The sequence below is a fragment of the Antedon bifida genome, chromosome 5 (genome assembly GCF_963402885.1).
Source record: "Antedon bifida chromosome 5, ecAntBifi1.1, whole genome shotgun sequence".
Taxonomy (NCBI): domain Eukaryota; kingdom Metazoa; phylum Echinodermata; class Crinoidea; order Comatulida; family Antedonidae; genus Antedon; species Antedon bifida.
The window spans coordinates 30,597,920-30,622,606 of record NC_136230.1 but is presented as its reverse complement, the minus strand read 5'-3'; the positions used below and the strand labels follow the sequence as shown (position 1 = coordinate 30,622,606).

The 24,687-nt window shown below is 34.0% G+C and overlaps 4 protein-coding genes across 6 annotated transcripts in view; 2 read left to right on the top strand and 2 right to left on the bottom strand.

Annotated features, from left to right (window-relative positions):
* Nucleotides 1-378: 378 nt before the first annotated feature.
* On the bottom strand, nt 379-3,204 carry LOC144841906 (leucine-rich repeat-containing protein 51-like). Its single transcript, XM_078698199.1, has 4 exons — nt 3,072-3,204; nt 1,982-2,172; nt 1,481-1,686; nt 379-1,198 (listed from the first exon to the last, which is right to left on the bottom strand). The coding sequence occupies exons 2-4, from the start codon at nt 2,106-2,108 to the stop codon at nt 908-910; spliced, it is 624 nt and encodes a 207-aa protein (XP_078554325.1). The 5' UTR covers nt 2,109-2,172; nt 3,072-3,204; the 3' UTR covers nt 379-907.
* A 122-nt stretch (nt 3,205-3,326) lies between these two features.
* Nucleotides 3,327-16,747, top strand: LOC144841868 (uncharacterized). 2 transcript variants are annotated; one of them, XM_078698136.1, is made up of 23 exons: nt 3,327-3,421; nt 3,711-3,761; nt 3,933-4,018; nt 4,213-4,286; nt 4,416-4,679; nt 5,210-5,260; nt 6,237-6,397; nt 6,541-6,664; nt 6,881-6,998; nt 7,573-7,678; nt 8,100-8,328; nt 8,825-8,988; nt 9,266-9,648; nt 9,945-11,462; nt 11,596-11,816; nt 12,004-12,185; nt 12,618-12,764; nt 13,117-13,381; nt 13,493-13,792; nt 13,935-14,197; nt 15,114-15,416; nt 15,562-15,756; nt 15,900-16,746. In XM_078698136.1, exons 2-23 carry the CDS (start codon nt 3,720-3,722, stop codon nt 15,927-15,929), a joined length of 5,226 nt encoding a protein of 1,741 aa, XP_078554262.1. In that variant the 5' UTR covers nt 3,327-3,421; nt 3,711-3,719; the 3' UTR covers nt 15,930-16,746. The 2 variants fall into 2 exon arrangements, with proteins under 2 accessions (XP_078554262.1, XP_078554263.1); XM_078698137.1 differs by lacking the exon at nt 13,493-13,792 and having other exon boundaries at nt 15,900-16,747.
* Nucleotides 16,748-17,350: 603 nt separating this feature from the next.
* On the bottom strand, nt 17,351-21,115 carry LOC144842476 (transcription initiation factor TFIID subunit 7-like). The gene is made up of 12 exons (XM_078698922.1): nt 20,994-21,115; nt 20,568-20,646; nt 20,384-20,436; nt 20,150-20,230; nt 19,900-20,017; nt 19,605-19,663; nt 19,407-19,479; nt 19,169-19,228; nt 18,571-18,777; nt 18,181-18,290; nt 17,887-17,946; nt 17,351-17,656 (listed from the first exon to the last, which is right to left on the bottom strand). Exons 1-12 carry the CDS (start codon nt 21,060-21,062, stop codon nt 17,621-17,623), a joined length of 1,005 nt encoding a protein of 334 aa, XP_078555048.1. The 5' UTR covers nt 21,063-21,115; the 3' UTR covers nt 17,351-17,620.
* Nucleotides 21,116-21,425: 310 nt separating this feature from the next.
* LOC144843626 (uncharacterized) overlaps nt 21,426-24,687 on the top strand; it is a 61,065-nt gene continuing 57,803 nt past the window's right edge. For both annotated transcript variants that reach the window (XR_013612269.1, XM_078700495.1), the window contains exons 1-9: nt 21,426-21,591; nt 21,721-21,770; nt 21,964-22,171; nt 22,668-22,701; nt 22,846-22,911; nt 23,227-23,374; nt 23,707-23,787; nt 24,195-24,264; nt 24,481-24,545. Coding sequence is in view for 1 of the 2 variants with exons in the window: in XM_078700495.1 (XP_078556621.1) it covers nt 21,487-21,591; nt 21,721-21,770; nt 21,964-22,171; nt 22,668-22,701; nt 22,846-22,911; nt 23,227-23,374; nt 23,707-23,787; nt 24,195-24,264; nt 24,481-24,545 (827 nt within the window). In the remaining variant the exon portion in view is untranslated. The remainder of the gene's footprint in view (nt 21,592-21,720; nt 21,771-21,963; nt 22,172-22,667; nt 22,702-22,845; nt 22,912-23,226; nt 23,375-23,706; nt 23,788-24,194; nt 24,265-24,480; nt 24,546-24,687) is intronic.

The following is a 24,687-nucleotide window of genomic DNA, read 5'->3' as shown; positions in this document are numbered from 1 at the left end:
TCCCACCAACCAGATCCAAGATATGTAGGAGAAATAAAAAGTCAGGTTATGCCCAAATATGGTGTGCATGGCCAAGATAGTAGAAGTAGCAAAACAAACAAAATAACAATGGACGAGCTAAAAACCAAATGGGGATTCCCCAAACTGGAATTGGTACGATGAGAATGGACTTGAAGCGCACACACAGACATTGGTAAAACATTCAAATGATGTAAAAACCATTACAGTATATCGCAGAGTAGAGGTCAAGTGAGGTCACCTAAAATAGAATTTGCACATCTAGAACACAGAAAACACAAAAAAAATACATATATTCAACAATAAAGTGTTGAAAACTAAACTACACAAAATAGAGACGGCTTTGTTATGTACCTAGTTTATTTACTATAAAATAAATATATAGGTATAATAAGTTATGTATGATCTTATTTTTTAAATATATAATTTAAAATTATTAAATAGTTAAAAAATAAAACATTTACTGTGAAATATAGTTTTATTTTTGGATATTAATAATGTAACCAAAACTAGCAAAAAAAACCAATAAAAAACAGGGACATGGGATGATTTTTTATGATGAAAAAAAGTTTTAGAAAAGAAATTAAAATTATACAGAACACCCTTCATCATACTCTTTCATTTGTGTAGTAAATCCTTGGTTGTCTAAATTGGCACTGTACAGTATTTATATAATAAAACAAGCTAATATGCATAGAAGCAGTAATAATATCTAAAATAAATGTTTTCAATACATTACTTTTAATCTTAGTATTCCATATTAATAAATGGTTATATTATAATATATACAGTATTTGTTCACTTCTTTCAATCTTGCATACTTTATTTCAATCAAATTTTGTCCATGATTTTAAAATAAATATCAATACTGCCAAAATATGTGCTTAAATTATTCGTCCTTCGATTGCCGTCGTCTTTTCTTTTTCTGTCCAATCATCGTCTTCCAAGTGTGCGCATTTGCCCGGTCAGCCTTTGTTACTCGGCTAAAATCCAACGAACGTAAATTTGGAAGTTTGGCAAGGATGAAATGTCGGTACCCTCGTTCGTTCTCCATCGGGTTACCGTGAAGAGTCAGCGTAATCAAATCGGGCAAGCCTGATAATTTGTCCACTTGCCCGGCATCTTCGATACCGTTGCCATGGAGGTACAACATTTTAAGGTTTTTAAAATTCAAAATAACCTAAAATAAAACAATTGAGAATATTTAAAAGGTTTAGAAATTCATAATTTTATGAATGATTATGATGGGAATGTTGTTAATAAAATTATGTGATTATGAATACAATGATAAAAAAAAATACTAATAATAATCTAAAACTACGAACTATCTGTTACGATCTTCAAATCTCTTCACTAAATGGGAAAAAATCCTATTTTAGTGTGATTTTCCATTTTGTATTTGTTGTATGGAATATTTATTCTGAAATAAAGTGATCAATCAAAAATAAAGTAGGTAACTTACAGGGTCAATTTTAGTGAAATCATTCATAGATAAATCCAGCCAGAGAAGTTGGGAAGGTTCCACAATTAATTTATTCAAAACTGGTTCAAAATTACTCATCTCTGTGAGAGCGTTATTGTTGAACTTGACTGCTGTACACATGTACTTGCCTTCCTTGTCTTTCTTTATCTTGTGTTGAGTTTTTCTTGGATCTTCATCATGGGCATCTGGTGGTAAATCAAAGTATGATGTGCCAAAATATGGTAGTGATGTGCCCAAATATGGTAGTGATATGCCCAAATATGGTAGTGATGTTCCCACATGGTAGTGATATGACATCATCATGTCCATATATGGGCACATTACATTTTTTTGTCACATAAAGTTTGATAGTCTAAACAGAGCTTTTGTAACACTAAAACATAGTAGTATAAAGTCAGTTACTACATAAATGTTTTTAATGAAAAATAATGCATACACAAAAATAAATAAATCTATGACAAATAATAAACACCAACTGACCTTCAAATATGGTCAATCCTTTGAAAGAAAAATCCAAGGGTGAGGAGACCTCGTTCGTTGAGTCTGTAGCTGGTAACCGTGGTGATCTTATTAAGTCCGTCGTTTCCATGATTGATGTTGAACCCATCTTGATCTAACCAGGATTTCCTGGTGTGTCCCGCACCCTTATTTGGTACACCAGCGAATTTTACCTGAAGCAGGATGTAAGAATATGTTGTTAAAACAGTAGATACTGTATGAAGCTGATATCCTATGATAGTATAGCTAAAGCCTATGTTATAGCTATTTCTTTTAAAGAGTATTTTGTATGGTAGTGACCAAAGACGCTGTTCCTGGCTGTTGGTGATTGCAATACAATAATAATATTATATAATAATCAATCAATCAATCAATAATTAATTTCTCAAATAAAAACAAAATACAGTTAACATTTTCTAGAAATAATAGATAATAAATGAGAAAAAGGGGTACCCCACTGGAAGCTTAAGCTTTAAAATGTGGGGTCCAGGCAACATAATTAAAAATAAATAAAGAATAAACCTATCCAAAATAATTTTTCAGCATTTTTCAATTGATCAATTCACATGTATATTTTCAAATTGCACAAATCGTTCCAAATCAGACAATATTTTAATTAAAATTTAATATACCTGTAGGCCTAGTTAGCCTAGGCTAATTAATAATAAAAAAGTTTAATCCGGCCTAGCTAGGCTAGGCTAGGCCTAATTAATTTTCTACCGTACCAGCTGTAGACAGCATGACCGGTAGTGGTCTACTATAGGCCTGGGCAATTAATGAATTATACTATTATATACACATTGAACTAGACTAGAGGTAGCCTAGTAAGTAAAGTAGTGTACTGTCTGTGGCTAGCCAGCCACTAGCAGTCCACTTACTGCCTGGCATGTCCACACTCTCGCACACAAAAACACTGCTGTGTGAAGTGTGTGTGTAGGCCTAGCTAGCTAGGAGTGTTGCGTGTGTGGCTCGTCGTGCGTGGCCATATGGAAAGAAGGAAAAATGTAAATAAAACAGTACAACAAACATTGTTTGTATTCTCAGTATGTGTAATTAATCAGAAAATACTCACCTTATGACTATTAACATTAATACTTATTTAAAATGTGTTAATTGTTATGTTTTCAAAGAGCTCGGCAGCAGTCATCGAACTTCAGGAAGATGATCGTTGTTATTGGAAACGCTCATATTGATAACAACCCCTCTATCGGTGGTAGGAAGAATAAGTTCTCTCAAACTGTTTTCTGATTGGTCCGTACAAAGCATTAATTAAGCATGCAAAACTTAACCGCTCCTTTTTTGAAAACAAAAACTGATCGAGGATTGTTTCTTCGCCTAATGGAAGAAATACACGACGTTGTTTTTCGTTTTTTCTCCTTATTTTAACTAATTATAAAGAAGTTCATTGGTTTTAGATAAACTGTGAGTAATAACGATGTCATAATTTTGTAAGTTTTGGACGATCGTCGATAGATAGGCCCATTAAAAGTATTAACTAGGCTAGCTTTTTTAGGGTCGGCCTAGCTAGGTAGAGGACCTAGGCCTAGGTAGACCTACTACGGCCAGCGGTACGGGTACCTGGCGGGTACGTCCTGTCTGTAGGCCCTATGTCGGCAAGGGTCCTGCGCAGGATGTTAGTCATTTTGTGTAGAACTGTCCGGTTTTTCATTGAATTCAATAATAATAATCTATCATGTCATTTTTTATACAGTTTGCGAAAATGCCGTTGAACAATGGAAAGTTAAAATGTCTTGTCAATTGGGTAAGTTTTATTTTAATTTTATTATTATTCTGAGTGACCCAGTCACACTCACAGTTTAGACTGTGGGTGTTCGTGTGATGACTTTTTACAACAAATATAAATTTCAATTTATATTATAACCCGATATTATAACCATTATTTCTAATTATTAATATTGTTTCTTTTTGACAGATAAATTCCATCGGCGTTGGAAATTGCATTGAGTCTCTTCAGCAGCTCAATGATGGAATACATTTTATTGAAATTTTAAAAATAATGTAAGTTGATATAGCCTAGAAAAAAAAAATATTTATTAATGACTTAATTTTTTTTGTTGACTGTAGTTTAAGTTGTCATGGTTGCTACTGCGCTAGGTAGTGTAGATTTTCTCTCTGCCTTTTAAAATAAAATTGTCTGGTTACTGTAAATTCTTAAATAGTTATTTTTTAAATGATTTTTTTTTGCTTCACAGAAATGGCGAAAATGGAGCATCATATTGTGACATGCCGACACAAAGATTTCGATTAATTAACACTTTCTTGGAAGGTACAGTAACTGAAAATTAAATCGCTAAAACTAATTAAAATATAATTTTAGAGATATAAATCATTATTTTAATTTAGTTTAATACATATGAATATTTCTGCTTTTATTAATTATGTTTCCTTCTTGTAGATCACTACAATGTCTCAAACTTGAGGGAAATATTAAAGCCAGACAGAATCAGCAAAGGTGATATTCTTGAGTTGGCAAAGATAACATCACTCTTTCTATCCTCGGCTGTGCAATGCTCAAACAACGAACAGTTTGTGGAACCAATCACAAAGCTGGATGAAACATCACAGATGAACTTGATGGAAATCATCCAGCATATCATTGGAGAGAGTGACGATGATGGCAGCCTAAGGCATGACTTTGCTGATATATTGTATAAGAAAGGTACAGTAGAACCTTACATACGGTACGGGACCGAAAGGCGTTCGTAAAGCATGGGATTCGTAAAATCCAGGTTGACCTTAAATTGACCCCCAAATCCATAGCTAAAAAGGGTGTCATGTTTGACTACTTTAATCCTGAACACTACACCAGGTTTTTTTCATGAATTTTTATACAGTCACCATCTGGGCGTGAATATAGCTGAAGTCAAGCGACTATACATAGATTTAGGTAGTATACTCTACCCACCCTAAAAGCTTATTTTAAGGTCTTCCACCTAGCTTAACATCAGAATATCCAAGATACTACAGCACTGGGAATTGGGTGAAAAACTTAAGATACCTGCCCACTCTTACAACATTATTGGCGCTCGCCTCTATACTTCTCACTAGTCCTCTAAAACTCTTTGTTCTACTTTCTTTTGTCAACAGTGTTTTCTTTATATAATTTTGTTATTAAATATTGTTCTTTATTTTGTGTTTTTGTTTTAGAATTATTCTTTATTGTCTCTCTGTTTTTTATTCCATCATCAGTTTCTCAGACAAAGCCAAACACACCAACAGTGTTAAATGGATTTTTTGGAGGTAGTATTCATTGAAATATGACATTCTATATTATTCATGTACTCCATTATCTTAGAAAATAACACTTAATACAACCATTAACTTTTATTATTCGCTAAAATTAACTTCATTGAAGCTGTTCTCTCACTCACAGAATTTGTTATTCAAATATACATTGCACTTTCCATTCCATATTATACGCTATGTAAACGGTTACAAAAAAATATGGATAGAATAAATAAAACCCTACCATTTAACCACCACCAGTTTGCTTTAAAGTTTATTCACCTCAAAGTGATACAGTGAGAACTGCACTATATATTCTGTAACATACTGTCAATCCAAAATACATTGAGGTTTTCACACATTTATTAATAGGAGGCTTTTGATTTGCAATGAACGAGGACCTACTGTTAAAAGTTTGATAGTGTAGACATAGCACATAGCTTAAGTCATTGGTCATCACATATCAAAAGCTGCCTATAACCTACTGTAGTAATGGTACTCACTGGCTTGTCGGTTCAGTCTCTTGCTTTCAAATCACAGTGCCCTTGAATTACAAAATACATGTATTATATTCGTAGTAGTGTACTGTCCTACTAACAAAAAATATTACACTGTACAATTTATAACATAGCTCCCTCAAGTAACTTTGCAGTTGATAGATGTATATGTGATAGAATAGTGATAATCTCTGAAATAAAGCTCTGTCTACACCATCAAATTTTATGTGACAAAAAAATGTGATATGCCTATATACTGTATGGACATGATGATGTCATATCACTACCATATTTGGGCATATCACACTTTTTTGATAGTGTAGACAGAGCTTAAGGAATAATAATTTGATATAATAATAGTACAATGTATTAATATTACTAATTATTTATATTAACAAAAAACAGGAACGACTATCTCGGATGGATAGCCGGTAAAACCCTTGTCGAAAATGTCTTATTTTGTTGTTAACTATAATATTTGATGTACTTTTCAGGAGAGCCAATGTCATGTGATGATAATATGGCGATGGTAGGCGGTAGCCCAACATTGCCAATGTTCATACCAGCATCCCCATTTATTCGCCGCAATCTAGAACAGTCACCCATAATGTCACCGATGAGAAAATTTATGAGTTCGCCTCAAATGGCCCAGAAGGTAAAGATAATACTAAACTTGTTTAGCTTAAAAATCAAATTACTTAAAACTTTTTGTGGTTATGTAAAAAATTGGTTCATATCTTGCTTAGTACATATTTAATTAAATCTGAATTGCTGATAAGATTTACTTAAATTTTTCAGATATCACTCCGTAAACTTCAAGATCGATGTAAGAAGTTTGAATTTCGAGTTGGTCAAGAAATTGCACTGAGACAAGACAAGGAAGCAGAGCTAAGAGAAAAGGAAGCTCTTATCAAATCAAAAGGTAGATGATTTTAAAAGATTGAGTAGAGTTTGACCGGGCCTCAAAATTAACCATAGCAATTTCATAATAGATTTTTTATAATTACCTGTTGAACATTTCTCAAAACTAGCTAATGTTTGCTGGTTCTAATTTTTGCCAAAATTTGATTAATTTATTTATTGTGCAAAGGCTTTTTTTTTCTCTAATTTTATCTAAAAATTATATTTGATATATTAGATGTGCAGATCCGAGAATTAAAGTTAGTAAAAACTAATCAGCGGTCGTATCGGGATGAAGCAGATGAACACAAAGCAACTAAACTGGAATTGGAAAAAGTGCAGCGTGAAGTGGCAAGGTACACTATGATACAGTACTATGTCATATGACAGTATAATGAGTGATATTCAAAGGTTTATTCAGGACTCATGCTTTACTTTTACACACATGTAGTTCAGCCTAAAGTTCTGTCTACACTATCAAACTTTATGTGACAAAAAAATATGATGTGCCCATATATGATAGTGATATGCTTAAATATTGTAGTGATATGACATCATCATGTCCATATATGGGCACATTACATTTTTTTGTCACATAAAGTTTGATAGTGTAGACAGAGCTTAAATATATACTTTCTTATATATTTGGCAACTTGCTAAGGAACCATAGTTCTAGCTAATCATTACCTGTCCAGGGGATCTAGTTTGGTGATCGGATTAGAGAGCATTTCCAAGGATTACCAAATGCAGAATTCAACCGTAGCAAAGAAGTTGGTCTAAAAACACATTCTGGACAAAAAATTGCCATTCTGCTAACATAACTAGAATGGAATTTAAAAAGTTCTCCATAGTATGAATCATGCGGTTTGGGATAAGATGGAGGAACAAGTATAGTGCTATTATAAATATAGATTTGCTTCTTTTTTTTAGACTTCGGAAGAAAACCGCAAATAGTGGAGAGTGTAAGGCAACAGTTGCACATCTAGAAAAAGAAGTAGAAACACTGATGTCTGAGAGGAATGAGATGAATAACATTGTACGTCAATACACATTCAACCATAGTAGCACATCTTTTGATATTAAAAAAGCCTACTAACATGAATAATATGACTTTCTTTATTACCACTTGTACCGTATTGAGTTTAAGCAAAATGTCTGGGGTTATGGTAATGTTCTAATCAATCTCTTCATTCATCTCATCAAAAACAATAGAACAAAAGAGTAAAACTAATTTAAAGAAGATGAATGGGACCTCTAGGAAACCCGAAGTTGCTTGTGATAGGAGGCCCACAAAAAACTAGTTACATTAAGATAATGAATAAATAAATAGCCTGAATAGACCGTGACAGGATCAACAGGGCACGCGCATTGTTAAGGAATACCATTGCCAGAACAACCAGATACCATGTGAGGCTCAAAGCAGACATTGTTTTAATATTACTCTTACATTTTTGCAGTTAAAGAACTATGATGCTATACGTTCAGAACGTGACGTCCTGAAGGTGTCCCTCCATACAGAAAAATACAGCAATGAAGAACTTCAAAGTGCAGCTAATCACTTAAGCCAAAAGGTGACAATTCTAACTAACTCAAATGAAGAGATGAAAAAATTTGCTGAGCTGAATATACAGATGCTACAAGAAAAGATTGCAAGTCTGGAGGAAGAGCTTGCAGACAAGAACTCATGTTAGTAGAACTTGTATTTTGTGCCTAGCTTACCTGGATAAACCGACAATAGCCTGTGCTCTCCAAAAGGAGGGCTTAGGTACAAAAAAGTAAAAGTTCCTAGAACCATAATGGACTAGTTCACAACCACGCTCCCATGTGGGAAATGATGACGGTGGTATGTTGGAATGTCCCACATGAGGGCGTGGTTATGGACTAGTCCATTATGGTTCAGGAGTGTTCTAGGAACTTTTCGTAACTAAGCCCTCTCTCTGGAGAGCATGGGGTTTTTTCGTTTTATCCAGGTAAGCTAGCACGGAATAGACTACTAACACCACTATTGGTTTGAAGCTTAGGGAGTGGAGTGACCTGACCTTGTATCAGGGGTGAACCTTGGGACTGGAAAGCAAACATGTTAACCATTAAGTTACAGCTCCACTACAGAGAAGTTTTCACAATATATGTAAGATTTGAACGGGTAATTAACTAGTTAATTAAGCGTCTGATTTTTTTTCAGTGAACAGAAGTAAGGGAGAGTCACTAGGAATGATTGCAGAGAGACGTTTGTTGGACTTGGAAGTTGAGATGGAGAAACTAAAATCAACATGGATTGAACCAGGTTGTCATGCGGCACTTGACAAAAGTTACAAGGAAGTTTGTCAGGCAAAGAAAACATTTGAGGTAAAATAGTTTTGTTAATAAATAAGCAAGTAATATCTATTGCTTTCCAAGAATAGTACAATATATAAAACAGCACAATAAATGAATGAAAATAAATACAGAGAATAATTCAAATATTAGACTTGAAAAATTAGACATGGAAAGCAGGGGATAACACTTTAAACCCAAAGGCTTGTTTCCAAAGGGTTAAGTTTATCTATGTAACATTGTAAATAAATATATAATTCAGATTAGATAGAAATTATCAGAAATAATTTCTGGGTGTTTTTTTTTTCAGACAAACTATATTGAAGCAAAGACAGAATTATTTAAGGCTCTAAAACATGTATCGGAGATTGAGACCGAACTTGAACTAAGTAAACAGCAGTGTTCAAACATCGCCAACAACCTAAAATGTTGCCAAGAGAAGTGTGACAACCTAAATCAGCAGCTCCATGTAGCTGAAGAACAAGTTACTACGCTACAGACGGACAACGACAGTCTACAAGAGGAGCTTCACAAAGTAAAGATTGAGAATGAAGGGGTTTCAGCAGATTTTTCCAGAGTTAGCGGAGAGCTTATGGTGATGTCAAAAGAGAATGCATTACAGAAGGAAGCGCTTGGGAGAGAGAGGGAGGAAAATAAAAAAAATGTAGAACACTTGAAGTCAATGAATCAAGTGTAAGTACAATAATAGTGTTTGAGAGTGGAGTTGTGGCTTGGTAGTTATGATGCTTGGAAGGGTACTGGGTTCAATTCCTGTCATGTCAAGATTTTTTCTAATTACAACTCCACTCCCAAAGACTTGTAATAAGACTTTGTTTATGTAGAGCGTCTTGTGAACAGGATTGCCACATTTAAGAAGGATAGTGAATAAATTATAGTGAATGTTTATAGTTATCCTTAGTAATTTGCCTAAATGCATAAAAACAAACAAAAAAGAAGGAAAAGAAAGTACACATTTTTCTTATATTTAGATTGCAAGGTGAGCTTGAAACTGTTACAGACCAGTCAAAAAGAGAGGTTGAACAGATACAGTCTGATCTTGAAAGAATCAAAATGAATAAACAAAGTATGGAGTCCTCTATGAAAGATAAATTACATTCTGTTCAGGGCTCCCTTCATGCTCTCCAGATGAAATCTGACAACCAGAATTGGGCACAGGAAGCCAAAATAGAAGCTCTAAAAGAAGAACTTCGTTCAGCGAGAAACAAAGCGGAGGAAATAATTGAAGAAGAAAGAGAAAGACTCAAGAAGACCGAATTAGAATTAGAAAAGGTTAAAAAACAACTTGAAGAAGAAAAGAACGATAAAGCAAAGAAAATGTCTGACGGAGCGGTAGAATTTGAAAAGTTGCAAACACAATCGGAAAGTTCTTACACACATTTACTTGAACAGATGAAGGTTATGACAGAAGATAAAGAAAAGGTAGCTAGAGAATGGAAAGAGACACAAGCTGAAAAACAGACTGTTATTGATAATTTGAATATGCAAGTTAAAAGTCTTAAAGATGAGTTATTACAGCAGACAAAGCAGTTTGCTGAAGAAATGGAAGGTACTCAACAACAGTCAGATAACATAGCGCTTGAACATAACCAGATGTTACAAGACATTCATCACCAACTTAACGCAGAAAAAGAAAATAATGAATATCTAAAATCTAAAATGAGTTCGGAGACGGAGAAGATGCAAAGAAATTTGGAAAATAAAAATATTGAGATAGAGAAACTAAGAAAAGAACTACAGAAATTGAAAACTAGTTTGGAAGCAGAGCTTCAACAAAAAGACCAGACACTTCAAGAATCTAAAGAAGAGATTACTCATTTATCAGAAAAGGTTAATGACGAGAGTGTGAAGAACTTATCACTTCTGGAAGAAATTGCAAGACTTTCCATGGAGTTAGAATCGTATGCTAGAAATAACAAAGAACTGACTCAGAAATATGATGATATGAGCAGTACTCTTCAGCAAGCTGCAAATAGCAACATTCTTCTTCAAGAAGAATTAGATCACACTAATGCACAAATGAACAAGCAAGACTCCAAGTTCCTTGAAATGAAAGTCCTTTTGGAAACCGAAATCACTGAAGAAAGACGACACACGGGTAACTTACGAGAAGAACTCAACAGAAAGACGACTGAGATGGATAAGAAAACTAGTGAATGGGAAGAAAGAGAAGCAGGGTTGATGAAGGAAGCGAAAGAAGTAAACATCTTATTGTCGGGAGAGCAACGCAAATGCCAAAATTTGAAAGAAAGTCTTGAGGTTCTACAAGATGAAGGAACTACAGCAGAAAGGACAAAGCAAGAGAGAGAAGAAGAACTGACTCAAAAGAATTTAGAGTTGAAAGACAAGTTAAACGAAGTAGAAACACAGTACGAACAAAACCTGAGCGCTATGGAGTTTTCAACTAAAGAAATGAGAAGGAAGTGGGAAGAACTTAGAAAGAGTGCAGAACAGCGACATGAGAAAGATATTGAGGAACTAAAAGAAAGGTATGTACAATTATCAGAGGTTTCAAATTTTCTATCTATACTAAAGTCCAAAGTAAGTCAGGTCTAGGGAACCGGTTAACCAAAACTATTAATGATTGTACATTTAATGTTTTTGATGCATTCATTTTCAAAGGTATGATCGTGAAATTGAGACAATGAGAAGAGGTTCTGTTGTCAAGGAAGACCTTCTCAAACAAGAGTTAGAAGCTTCCAAATTAGAACTTGTCCAGACCAAGAAACAAGCCACTAGAGAAGCTGAAACTTTACAAGAAACAAAGAAGCATCTGGAGGTTACTGCCAATGAAAAACTTGTTGTGATGCATAAACAAATGGAGAATGAACTTCACAGTTACAGTAAGAAGAAATTAAGAAACCATAACTTTAACAAATTTATTTATTTGTTATTGTTAACAAACTTGTGAAGCGCCCCCTAGTGGTAATACAACTTTTGTGTAATCCTGTTGGGTATGGCTTTTGTTTTATGTTCTATGGTAATATGTTTTTTCCTGAACATTATTGAGCATACGAATGTTTTTTGCAGAGAAAAAATTGGAAAAGGAAGCTCAGCAGTACAAAGAAAAGGCAGAGAAACTACAGAAAGAATTGACAAAGACATGCGTGAAGGCTGATGCATACAAGAGCGATGTAGAGAAGAAAGCAAATGAAAAACTACAAGAAATGAAGACGGAAATGAATCAAGCAAGGTCCGATTGGTCTGAAAAGGTAATTTAATTATACAGTAGAACTCTCTGTATACACTATCAAACTAGTTTGACAAAAAAAGTGTGATGTGCCCAAATGTGGTAGTATATAATATGACATCATCATGTCCATATATGGGCACATCACAAAGTTTGATAGTGTAGACAGAGCTTTAGGATGCAAGAAAGTTTTCCATTAAACAGGGGTTGGCTGTCGTATTATATCACAAATATGCATCCTCCATGTACATCTATATGTGGGTGGTGTATGTGGAAATAAAGAATTTAATTAGATCCCTTGTTTGTTTCAATAGAAAGTCTTGATTCCAATATAGGTGATAAAGATAATAGTAAACTCCAAAATAGTTGTTCAGCAGCATGAAATACTGCATTTTACTTTGTAGAGTTTCATTTGTGTTTAATTTGTTACATTTTCTCCTTGTTTGATTTTAAGCTGTTTGCATTGGAGAACGAAAATCACATTATGAAGTGCAAACTGGAGAAGCTTAACAAGAAAGTGCTTACTAGCGGTACTGAACTGACGGAAGAACGATCAGCTAAAGATCATCTAGCTCAACGTGTACGCTCACTCCAAACTCAGGTACTACATGCATGCCTAAAGCTACACTATCAAACTATGTGATGTGCCCAAATATGGTAGTGATATACCCAAATATGATAGTGATATGACATCATCATGTCCATATATGGACACATCACATAAAGTTTGGTAGTGTAGACAGAGCTTAACTATGAATACCTCTTTGGTATAAAACATATTTGTAATGCACTTTGTATAGTACAACCGTCTCAAAGTGCAGCGAATTGATGTTACACATATAAATTAATTTCATCTCTGTCTACTCTTAACTGCTCAGCCACTATTGCCTAAATCCAGTATGATCACATAAAAAATGTGAACGTTTGAAAAATAATATTATTCTTTACTACAGCTGGACTATGCAGATCGCCAACTTCGCGAAAAGTCAACGACGTTTGAACATCCACTAGGTCTTACTAAAACTGAACCAAATCCACTTTCATTGGACGAAATAACAGACAATATGTTAGTGGACAGCCCAACAAATTTAGGTGACAGTGAAGCTAATCTTACAGCAGACAGTCTGGACGCAAGCCTAAATATGGACGATCTTAGAGGGAGTGTTGCATCACTCGAATCAAATTCTTCAAATTTAAGCACAAGCTCCAGACCTAAAAGTGAGAAATTTACTCTTTTTTTATGTTTATTTAACCTGGTAATAATATGCATGTCTAATAATATAACATCATGCGTAATAACTAATTGAAAATTGTTTTGTTTTGTCACAGGCCGTACTACCATCATTATCAACATGTCTAAAACATCCACCAGTGCTAACACGAGTCTTAACACATCATCCGTTTCCACCGTTAACAAAACCCAAACGATTAACCATCATAGCATAACCAACATAAGCAAACTAAGCCAGGCCAGCTGCATCGGATACAGCAGACATAGTTTAGCTAACAGTAGCCTAGGCCCAGACTATCCAGAGAGCTTAAGCAGGACTCTAGATGAACTAAGTGCTAGTCAGTCTGTTTTACAATCCAGTATTAAAAATGATTCACCAAAGAGCAGGGCTACGACAGGTAAAAAATGGAGCAGTAGATTCATTGCCTGATTGGCCTAGGTTTTGAATCAAATCATTAAATCCAATCATCATTGCCATTTTTATTATCTCTACCCCAAAATTATCATAAAAATTTGGACAATTTATTGTTTATTTTTCAGGTCGTTTTGGATTTTTTATGAATGACGACGAAAGTCAGGAATATGATTGGAACCGTCTGTCGGAATTAAAACGCAGGAACACGCTTTGTCTGCCGCATCTACAGACGTCGTACCCTGCAGAGACGCAAGCCTGTCAGGAACCAATTAGTGACCTGAAAACAATGAAGGTCAATGATGGAGCTGCAGGAATGCCTAGCTATCAGTTAAGACAAACCAGGAAAAGAAAGAGTAATGGACTTGATGATCTTGACAAGTCCTCTAAGGTATAGTAGTTTAGTCCTTTCAAACACACCTATTCAGGGGACATTCCTACTGTACTTAGGAGACGCTTTATTGGGTCGTGGGGTGGTACAGTCAACTACAGTTAGTCCTTTTAAACACCCCTATTCAGGGGACATCCCTACTGAGGGGACGGTCCTGTAGGTGGTGGTTCAGTCAACTACAGTTAGTCCTTTTAAATACCCCTATTCAGGGGACATCCCTACTGAGGGGACGGTCCTGTAGGTGGTGGTTCAGTCAACTACAGTTAGTCCTTTTAAACACCCCTATTCAGGGGACATCCCTACTGAGGGGACGGTCCTGTAGGTGGTGGTTCAGTCAACTACAGTTAGTCCTTTTAAATACCCCTATTCAGGGGACATCCCTACTGAGGGGACGGTCCTGTAGGTGGTGGTTCAGTCAACTACAGTTAGTCCTTTTAAATACCCCTATTCAGGGGACATCCCTACTGAGGGGACGGTCCTGTAGGTGGTGGTTCAGTCAACTACAGTTAGTCCTTTTAAATACCCCTATTCAGGGGACATCCCTACTGAGGGGACGGTCCTGTAGGTGGTGGTTCAGTCAACTACAGTTAGTCCTTTTAAATACCCCTATTCAGGGGACATCCCTACTGAGGGGACGGTCCTGTAGGTGGTGGTTCAGTCAACTACAGTTAGTCCTTTTAAATACCCCTATTCAGGGGACATCCCTACTGAGGGGACGGTCCTGTAGGTGGTGGTTCAGTCAACTACAGTTAGTCCTTTTAAACACCCCTATTCAGGGGACATCCCTACTGAGGAACACTTTATTGGGCCTGTAGGTGTCTCCTTAATAGGGGTTCTACTGTATAGAAACAACTAAAATACATTCTGGTTTCTGCACTAATTTGTCTAATTGTTCTGTATTGTTTTTTCTCACTAGCTTCGATCAACTACATCCCAACCAATGCTATCAAACGAGGTGACAAAATTAAGTGAGAGACGAGCAACCTCTCTGCAGACATTTCACAACCAGAACACATCGTCTTTATCGTCTATGCACAGAATGTCCACAAGGTCATCATCCAACAAAGAAGACCCAAGTGGTGTCACTTTCACCATTCCAACAACCATGGCACCCAAAGCAAGAAAAACGACATCTGATAACAACTCTGGTGTTAATGGAAAACCACCAGATGGTCGCAAACCTTTCCAGAAGAGTTCAAAGGTTAATGAACAACCAGAGGTAATTTAATAATCTATCATTTGTTGGATGCTTCCATCGGACATTGGAAATCTTTCAATTTGCAACGACCTACACATTTTATGTCATTGGTTATTTGAATTGGTAGAAAAGATATTTCTAAAGCCTTTTTGATTTCATTTTCTAGGCAACAGATCCACGAAGAGATAGTGTATCTTTTAGCATTGGTTTCTCACCAAAGCCTCAATTCAAAAGACGCTCAACACGGATGTCTTTTGGTAAAGGATTTTTAAAGTCAAAAACTGAGAAGAACAAACAAACTGTAGAGGAAGGTAAAGAAACACCAAAATCCAAGAAAGTTAAAACACCTAAGAAAACTAATGTAAGTACAGAACTCCAATTAAAGTTGAATGATCACAACCCTTTGTACATTAATGTGACTGTTCTTCTGGTCTAATTGATTACCAGTACAGTACAATAAGGTTTAGTAGGTGGATCTAAAAATAAATTAATATTATTTTTCAGAAAATTGGCAACCTATTGAAATGGAATTGAGTATTTTTTATGACACAATTGGTCAAGAGCAAAACGGACACAAGTACAAGGAGAAAAGAAGACTAGGGCTACTTACTACGATCATATTAATTAGTTTGACAAAGATTTAATTACGATTCTGTATTACAAACGAGAAGATAGAACAGAAAAAAGTACTACTATTACGCGCTATAATAAATTGTGTTTCTCTGGGTGTATAATAGGATGGTTTTCACTTGCTACAGCCTATGTATATTATGCATTACATCTTTTATCCAAGTCGTCCATCTCTGAAAATTGATAATTTTTCGCGACGACTAGAAACCTAGAAAAGGAAATGTCCATGTCTGGGATAACAGAACCCAAGGGTGTCACCTAAAAACCTAAAATCAGCCAATCAGATAGCTTGACAAAAAGTGCCCGCATAACCAAACTCAACATCGTTAATAGTACCGCTATATAAGATGGTTTTTTGAAAATCAATCAAGCACATTCTTTTTATAATGCCGGATTATACTTATATGATGATTTGACTGTAATATATTGTGGTTTACAAATTATGTGATTATTTATCATATGTATATATTATATATATATAGATTGTACATAACATAACCTAGTTTATCATTGCACAACAATTCTTTCAGTTTTTGTAGATGTATCATTGTATATAATTATTCTGTGTAAATTAAATTTTAAAAACAGTACTGATTGAGATCAAAATCATACAGCATTTTAACAATTATTTGATCAGGTTTTTCCACAATTGAAACTTTCATTTAATTTATTGCAAGCTCTGTAAAAAACAACATGATGTCTAAGATCAAAGATTTTTAAAGTTCTAATGATAAAAGTAGTTTATTCTTATTAAATAGTTTGGATTTGATCAGATTTTTTAACAATTAAAAATTGTATTTACTACAAGGTACAGATGTTTATGTTTTTCTTTATTGCATGTCCTGCTTTCACACGCTTTGGCACATATGGCGTTTCATACGTATAATTAATACTCACAATTATGTACGTCGACTCATGGAATAAAACAATAACTGCAGACTTGGGGCACTGGTCTATTGCAAAGTGATTATGTCAAAATACACCTTTGCAAATTACACATTATGAAACAATTCACATACAGTAATAAATAATGTACATACTTACCTGGAAACTGGTTTATATCTGGTTATAAAAATCTATTCTCAAATATATTGTCTTTAAGAGGTAGCCCAGATCAGTGTTGACACTGATTTACACTGGGTGCTCTTAATCAAAATTCATACAAATACAATTGTTATGATTGGGGGAAAACAGTGGCATGAATAATATAGTATTAGGCTATAGCCTCAATAGTATTGTTTGTAGTGTGGTATATTATTATACTTTTCTATTCAATATAAAACACAATAATGTTTTAAGATCAAACACAAATACAATTGATTGAATACAGTTGAGTCAAGAGAGTTTATTGCAAATATTGTACATCCATATTATCTTAAATATTATACACGGTTGAATGCCTAATTTTGAAATTATTTACAGTATATATATAACACATGATTTACAGACATGTTTTATTGTTTTGTACAACTTAAATCTTCAGTTGATGATGTAATATCCATGATCAAGCTTTTGAACACTTTTGACAAACAATATCTGTTATCCTATCCTGCACCCACAATGCCATCCTCTTAAAATTCAGCTACTAACTAATTTCAGCTTGGCCCTATGAGAACTTTTAACGTTTCCATCTGAAAAGTAAATAACACAAATTATAATACTGTGCAGATGATCATACAACATCCATCAAGCATTGAAATAATAGTATACAAATAATTAATGTTAATGAGTTTAATGATGAGAATATAGGGCTAATTCTAAATGACACATGATGCATAATTAACCAATCAAATTGCCAGAATACAATCAGGGGTGTAATAGTATTGTAGCATAAACGCATGACTAGTGTTATATGATATACCTCCTCCTCATGTTTCTTCATTTCCAGTAAAACCTCATCCAGTTTTGATTGAAATCGTTGCTAAAAAGGAATAAAAATTGAAAATGTTTACTGCCTGGCCTAATAATCATTGGCATATTTGTAGTTTATAATGTGATTACAATGTAATAAAATGGGCAGGGTGTGAGAGGAACCACCTTGCCTGCTTTATGCTGGCTACAGCCTTGGTACAATGTATAATGATGGGGGTGGTTGGTTACCACTTTGGCTGCCTGCTAGCTATGGTCCCAGTATATGTGATTACTATATACAAACCTTTAACATAACATTGTCAACATTAGCAATGGCCTCTTCCTGCATTCTTTTCTTCTGGTTCAGTTCAGTCATTTGTTGTTCTAACTCTGCATACCGTTTCACAAATTCATCTACAAAAAAGAAACCCTATTTTATCAACACATGTGGTATAGATAGAACACACTTGTTAAAACAGCATAAAAACTATCGTTATCCACATAAGTTCATTGGGTCAGATTTAGTCCCAGATTTTATAATTCATATTTGAATTTAAATAAAACCAGGTGGTACTGTACATGTATAATAATCGACTAACCAAGCGCAAAGCTCTATCAAACTTACATAAAGTTTGATAGTGTGGACAGAGCTATGGTATAATATAAAACAGAAAGGTATGGAATAAAAACTCACTCTCTTGTAGCATACTATCTTCTGTGAGTGTTTCATCTTGGCTCACAATTGCCTCTAAACTTTCAAGAGTACTGGTCACGTTCTGACCTTTGAACTCTTCCATATCTTGCCTTGAATCTTCCAACTCCATTATGTTTACATCTTCCTCCTCCTCTTCGTTCTCAGAACTACTGACTTCTTCAAATATCTGTTTCCAGTCATTTCCATCTGAATAATATCAATTGGGTGGTCATAACAATTAAAAAAGCAATCTAAATATGCTACTCAGTACTGGACAAGATTTTTTATTCAAAATTTATTTATTTATTTCATTCCAATCAGTGAATTATCCCACTAACAGGGTGGTTGAGAGTGGATGGGGAAAAGAGTATTACTCTTAGCTACCCAGATGTTTGTTTGATGGATTCTATGTTCAGATTTGGCTGCTGGGTGTGGTGTTAAACTTTGAAGGTGGGTTTCCTTGGTCACCTCTGCTCAGCACAATTATATCAATTGGTTTACCTTTGACTACAGTAGATTTCTATTCGAGACAATTTTATTTGGTGGGACACTTACATTTTTATTTATTTTTTTGACAAGAGATTTAGAATGCACTTACCCATTTGTGATTCATTCTTTGTGTCTTCTTTTCCATCTTTGTCTGGTAGCATTTCCCATCCTTTGGTACTAAGTTAAGGATTACAAATGGCAAATTAATTGGCAAACTAACTATCCATTCACCAGTAAAAGCACTAGGAATAGATAAGTCCCCACTGCAGAACAATTAAATACCACAAAAGTAGCACACCAGGGTAACAGGTAATATGACAAGTTTGCCATAGAATTATAAAGGATACGTATTTTAATAGCAGTGCTGTCCATTCGTAGTAGTCTCTTCACTTCTTTTTCTATATCAGGTGACTCAATATACTACATAAAAAACAAAACAAACGTTGAATCAACTATATTCAGAAAAGAAAGCATAAAATTACTGATTATCAGTGGTATAAAGTTTGTAATAAAATTATGGAAATGTTAATATTTGTAAACTATACCTTTTTCTTGGCTGTTTTTCTAAATCTTCTTTTTCTTACATTTTTTAGTGGCGGTGTTACTAATTTAAATAGAAAGACAAATGTTACCAAATATGGTAGTGATATGACATCATCATCTCCATATATAAGCACATCACATTGTTTTGTCACATAAAGTTTGAGCTTAAGGATACTCCACTTTGAACATAGTTATATTACAGCAGTAATGAAATTCAACAATTATTTACTATATAATTCATCTTTGCTTCATAATGTATATAGAAATAAATTAGTCTAGTTTTTATATTTAACTTACTTCCATGATTCCAAAGAAATTTCTTGTCAACCTTATTAGGATTTTTGTGGGGTGATGGTTTCTCATCACGCCCACTACTGCTATCTTCACCACCCTCGTTGGTGGTACACACCAACATCTGTATAAATAAAATAGATATTTACACACTACTGTATTAGCAATGCTAAATGCAGTATTTGCTGAACAATTTTCCTTTTTTTTCTGCATCAAACTATTAGTATTATTTATGTTCCAAATGGACGATTCATACCTGGCAGATGTCCGCGGTCTTGAAGAACGTCTTTTTATCAATTGTTTTATATGATTCTAATATTGATGGCATGTCAACCAACTGCAAAGTAAAGTTTATTATTCAAATTAAAACATATTCTTCTGACACAATAGTCAGACAAGTACTAAACATTTTGTTGTATGTAGTATAAACATATAGTGTACATAATTATAATGCTGATAATTATAAAAAAAACACAAATTTTGCTGTTACCTTGGCTGCAAATGCTTCTTTATCAAACCGTACAGTGCCATGGCGATTATCACCTGGAGGATTCAACGATATAAATAAATTTAATTTTAATACATTTTGTATTGTTTTCTTATATTATGTACAATGAAACAATAGACTACAGAAAAAGAAGTATAAATAAACATTTATTGTAACGCAAACCTACCATAAAGCTCAATAGATATTTTATCTTTTACACTTGTGTTTCCAACATGAACAAGATGTCTAAGTTTATCTGATGCATGCTGCAAAAAAAAGTATTTTATTTTTCATTTTAGTCATAAAATGTGTAATAATTGATTTATATTCAAAACATATAAGTCAAATAGACTTACTTATAATCTTACTAAGCCTATTGCTTTTATTTAATAATTTTACTACACTATATCATTGAATTGAGGGGCGAAACGACTAGTTGCCACCACCCTCATGACTTCAGCACTGAGCAGTCACTTCCCATCCATTTTATTTATGCGACCGTCATGCCTAGCCTATACAACCCCGCCTAGATAATTAAATATATCGGTTTAGCTAATAACAGTTAACTACAAGTATTCTATGGTTAAATTGAAAGAAAAAAATCATTACATACTGCAGGCATTCGAAGGATAAAATGGTTTTCAAGCTCCGGAATAATATCGTCTTTTTTAACATTCGCCATTTTGTTTTTTCGTTTATGTTGTGTGGTGGCGCTATATCTTGTCGCTCTCAGCAAAAAATCTCTTTTTCGCGTACGCCTTATAGTTTATGAATATTTATCAACATAAACGCCCACTCTACTATTATATTGCCTTATATTTTTCAAATAACAAGTAGGAGTAGTTGAGTAAAAACTAAATGTGATATTGGACCAAAACCATTTAATACAATAGGTTTTTAGTATGAATCTACAAATATAGTTTAGGTCTGAATCCCGCACAAGATAATTACGTGGGCGTGGCGAATCACTTGTGACGTTTGCCTGACCTCCCTGCTTTGTATGCTAAATAGTTGAAATTAAAGAAGTTTACTTCCACGTAGTTTGACAAAAATTGGTGTTGGATCTGATATTTTGACGTTTTAAATGACATTTTAACACAATAAACATGCATGATTCTGGAGGGTCAGACAGTCCGGTGAAGATATTTGCCAATATCTTTATAACCTTTGTAGGCGCTGGTGTTCTGGGTCTACCGTATGCTTTCAAAGAGGTAAGTTATTATTTTGTAGCTAGGCTTCTGCCGCTTCGTTTCTTGAATCGAGTCTTGGCCCGGTGACAGACACTGTTGATTATAGTTTTAGGCCTAGCATTTTTTTATTGTTTTGATTTTATTTTATAGTCTGGAATATTAGAGGGAGTTGTCATAATGATTATCGTATCAGCTGTCAGGTAAGATAAAATCATTTTTGACATGTCATACAAACAAACTTTATTTAAATACAATTAATATATATATTAATATTAAAATTAATACATATGATATGATATGAAACACTAAATGATTTCTTTATTCTGTTCATAATCATATACATAATTTGACATTGAAGATGTTTTTTTAAATTATTATTTTAAACATTTGTAGCATCAAAGCAATGCTTCTGTTGATTGACTGTAAATACAGATTGAATCAAAACCCAGAAGTTAGAAAAAATTACAAAATTGTAGATGTTGAAACAGAAGAAGGCTACAACAAAGGAGAAACATACGAAAAATTAGATTTAATGGAAAGTCATAAAAACGAATCAAATGGATTTAGACATGATGTTAAAAACCTGCCAGCAGAATCAAAAGTAAGTAAGCTTACTAAGTAAGTAAGTAAATTAACCATGTTGTTGAGTAAGCAACCACAGACCCTAAGAGTAATAACTAGTAGTAGTGTACTGGACTCAGAACACAATTGGCATATGGAATGTTCTGTATACTGTATATAAAAAAAACATCAATTTTGGTTGCAAAGAAACGTTTACAGTGATATTTTCTCTGTAAATGTAGTGAAATGGAAATAAAGGTGAGTGTATCTCACAAAAGACAAAAAAAAAGAATGTTCTTTTTTTTGGTTAAACACAATATACCAAGCCATATCAATGAGAGTTGGAAAGTTATGTAATTCTCAAAGAATCACAAACCGAAATCAAGTAGGACAGAACCAAATATGAACTGACAACAAGAACGTATAGGCGCGGCTCTAAATTAATATATATATATTATATATGATAAATCACATGAGAATATAACACTTGCTGCATTAAACAATTGAATAATAAAATGCAATATATTTTTTTACAGGCTGCTCAAAAAGAACTGGATTATGGTGATTTAGGTTTGTGATTTAAAGTTTTTGTTTAAAAAAAAAAAGAAATTGTATAATTATTCTATAAATAAATTGATAGATATTGTATGCATAAAATATAAAAAAAAATATTATATATTTTTATTATTTTGTTTTATCATTTTGTATTTACAGGTTACTATGCCCTGGGTAATTCTGGAAGAACTTTAGTAGACTCGGTTATTGTCATCTCACAAACAGGTAAGTCCATTTTGTGATCTGGACAGGTCAAGGCACTCTGACCAAGCTAGTAGAGTTTGTAAGCCTCTGAATATCTTTAACTATGGTTATGTATTTTGTGTAAGGTTCATTTCTAAACGTAGGGTAATGAGCATTATGTGGTGGCCAGTACCTTTCCGTGCCGCCTTATCCTCCATAGTATTTTCAACCAGGTACTCATTTACAGCTGAGTGGACTGGGAGTTGTCGGGAATTGAACTCGGGTCTCTCTATATGACAGTTCTAACCCTATTTTGTGTGTGGCTATATAAACCACATGTATGTGTTATTCTTACAGGGTTTTGCTGTGCCTATTTAATATTCATCACTGAAAATCTTGGTTCGTACTTTAATAATTTTGCCACCTACCAGTGGTTGTTGTTTATGCTGCCACCATTGGCATTCCTTGCAATGCTCAGACATCTTCATCATCTCGCTATCTTCAGGTATGTATACTTGCTCCTAAAGCTCTGTCTACACTATCAAAATGTTTGATGTGCCCAAATATCGTAGTGATATGCCCAAATATGGTAGTGATATGACATCATCATTTCCAGACATTAGACAGAGCTCCTAAGTTGTGCAACCAGCTCTATCAAAAACAAAGAGATGTATTAACTTAATTCTGAAGTGTTTATAAATAATAATTGTTAGTATGGGGCTAAGACGTAATCTGTAGTTTTAAAATGTCTTCACAGCTTTGGGGATGAATTAAATATTTGTTACAAAAAAATTATTTTCTGTGAATGTTTAAAATGTAATATTATTTTCTTTTCAGTCTATTTGCTGATTTTGCTAATGTGTTTGCATATTGTGTTGTTTTTTGGTTTGATTTTGACCATATACATGTTTTAAAACAGTAAGTAATTTTAACTTTGTAGCAATAGCCAACTTGTTGTCATTAGGCAAGACACTTTATCTAGAAATCTAAATTATTATTTAGAAATATTAATAAATGAAATATTTATTTTAGTTATTAAAACAATTCTTTGAAATATAAATCTACATTTCTCCTTTATATATTTGTCTCTTTTTACTCGGATGTATAAATGGGTACATCCGTATATTATACTTTATTGACAAAAGCTCTGGTCTACACTATCAAACTAGTTTGACAAAAAATGTGTGACATGCCCAAATATGGTAGTGATATGACATCATCGTGTCGTCATCGGGTGCATCACATTTCGTCATCATCACATAAAGTTTGATAGTGTATACAGAGCTTTATAACTACAGTATTTTTATGATTAAACTTTCTTATAGGGTTCATCCAAAAGAAGTGTCTTTAGCAGGCTTTCCATTTTTTCTTGGCATAGCAATATATTGTTTTGAGGTGAAATATGTTATTTTCTTTATTTATATCAATCTAAATAGTTAATTTGGAGTGTGACAACTTAAGGAATAGTCCAGACTTACCATTTTGGTTCTATGTCTGTAATCTTCATAAGTTAAACCGGAGCTCCCTGCAGGATTGGGTTGTACATCACCAGAAAACTAGCCTGCCCAAAAAAGTGTATAGTATTTGTATTAATAATTTTTGGTATTGTAGGGTGCTGGAATGGTTTTATCACTAGAGGCATCAGTTCTACCTTCTGTAAGATCAACATTCCGAAAGTAAGTAAATACTTAAGGCCCTGCAATATTCACATTATATTATATCAACATGTAATTATTGTTTCGTTTATTTATTACTCAAGCATAGCAATACAGTGGGCAGGGGGGAACGGCAACTAAAGAATTGCTAAACTGAAATAAG

Excerpts from the sequence above, each read along its gene's own strand:
- LOC144841906 (XM_078698199.1), bottom strand. The coding sequence starts at position 2,108 with ATGGGTTCAACATCAATCATGGAAACGACGGACTTAATAAGATCACCA. Across the intron at positions 1,687-1,981 it reads AGGATTGACCATATTTGAAG|ATGCCCATGATGAAGATCCA; the intron begins GTCAGTTGGTGT and ends ATTTACCACCAG. Across the intron at positions 1,199-1,480 it reads ATTTCACTAAAATTGACCCT|GTTATTTTGAATTTTAAAAA; the intron begins GTAAGTTACCTA and ends GTTTTATTTTAG.
- LOC144841868 (XM_078698136.1), top strand. The coding sequence starts at position 3,720 with ATGCCGTTGAACAATGGAAAGTTAAAATGTCTTGTCAATTGG. Across the intron at positions 4,287-4,415 it reads AATTAACACTTTCTTGGAAG|ATCACTACAATGTCTCAAAC; the intron begins GTACAGTAACTG and ends TCCTTCTTGTAG. Across the intron at positions 12,765-13,116 it reads TACGCTCACTCCAAACTCAG|CTGGACTATGCAGATCGCCA; the intron begins GTACTACATGCA and ends TCTTTACTACAG.
- LOC144842476 (XM_078698922.1), bottom strand. The coding sequence starts at position 21,062 with ATGGCGAATGTTAAAAAAGACGATATTATTCCGGAGCTTGAAAACCAT. Across the intron at positions 20,018-20,149 it reads AGACCGCGGACATCTGCCAG|ATGTTGGTGTGTACCACCAA; the intron begins GTATGAATCGTC and ends TTATTTATACAG. Across the intron at positions 18,291-18,570 it reads AGATAGTATGCTACAAGAGA|ATGAATTTGTGAAACGGTAT; the intron begins GTGAGTTTTTAT and ends TCTTTTTTGTAG.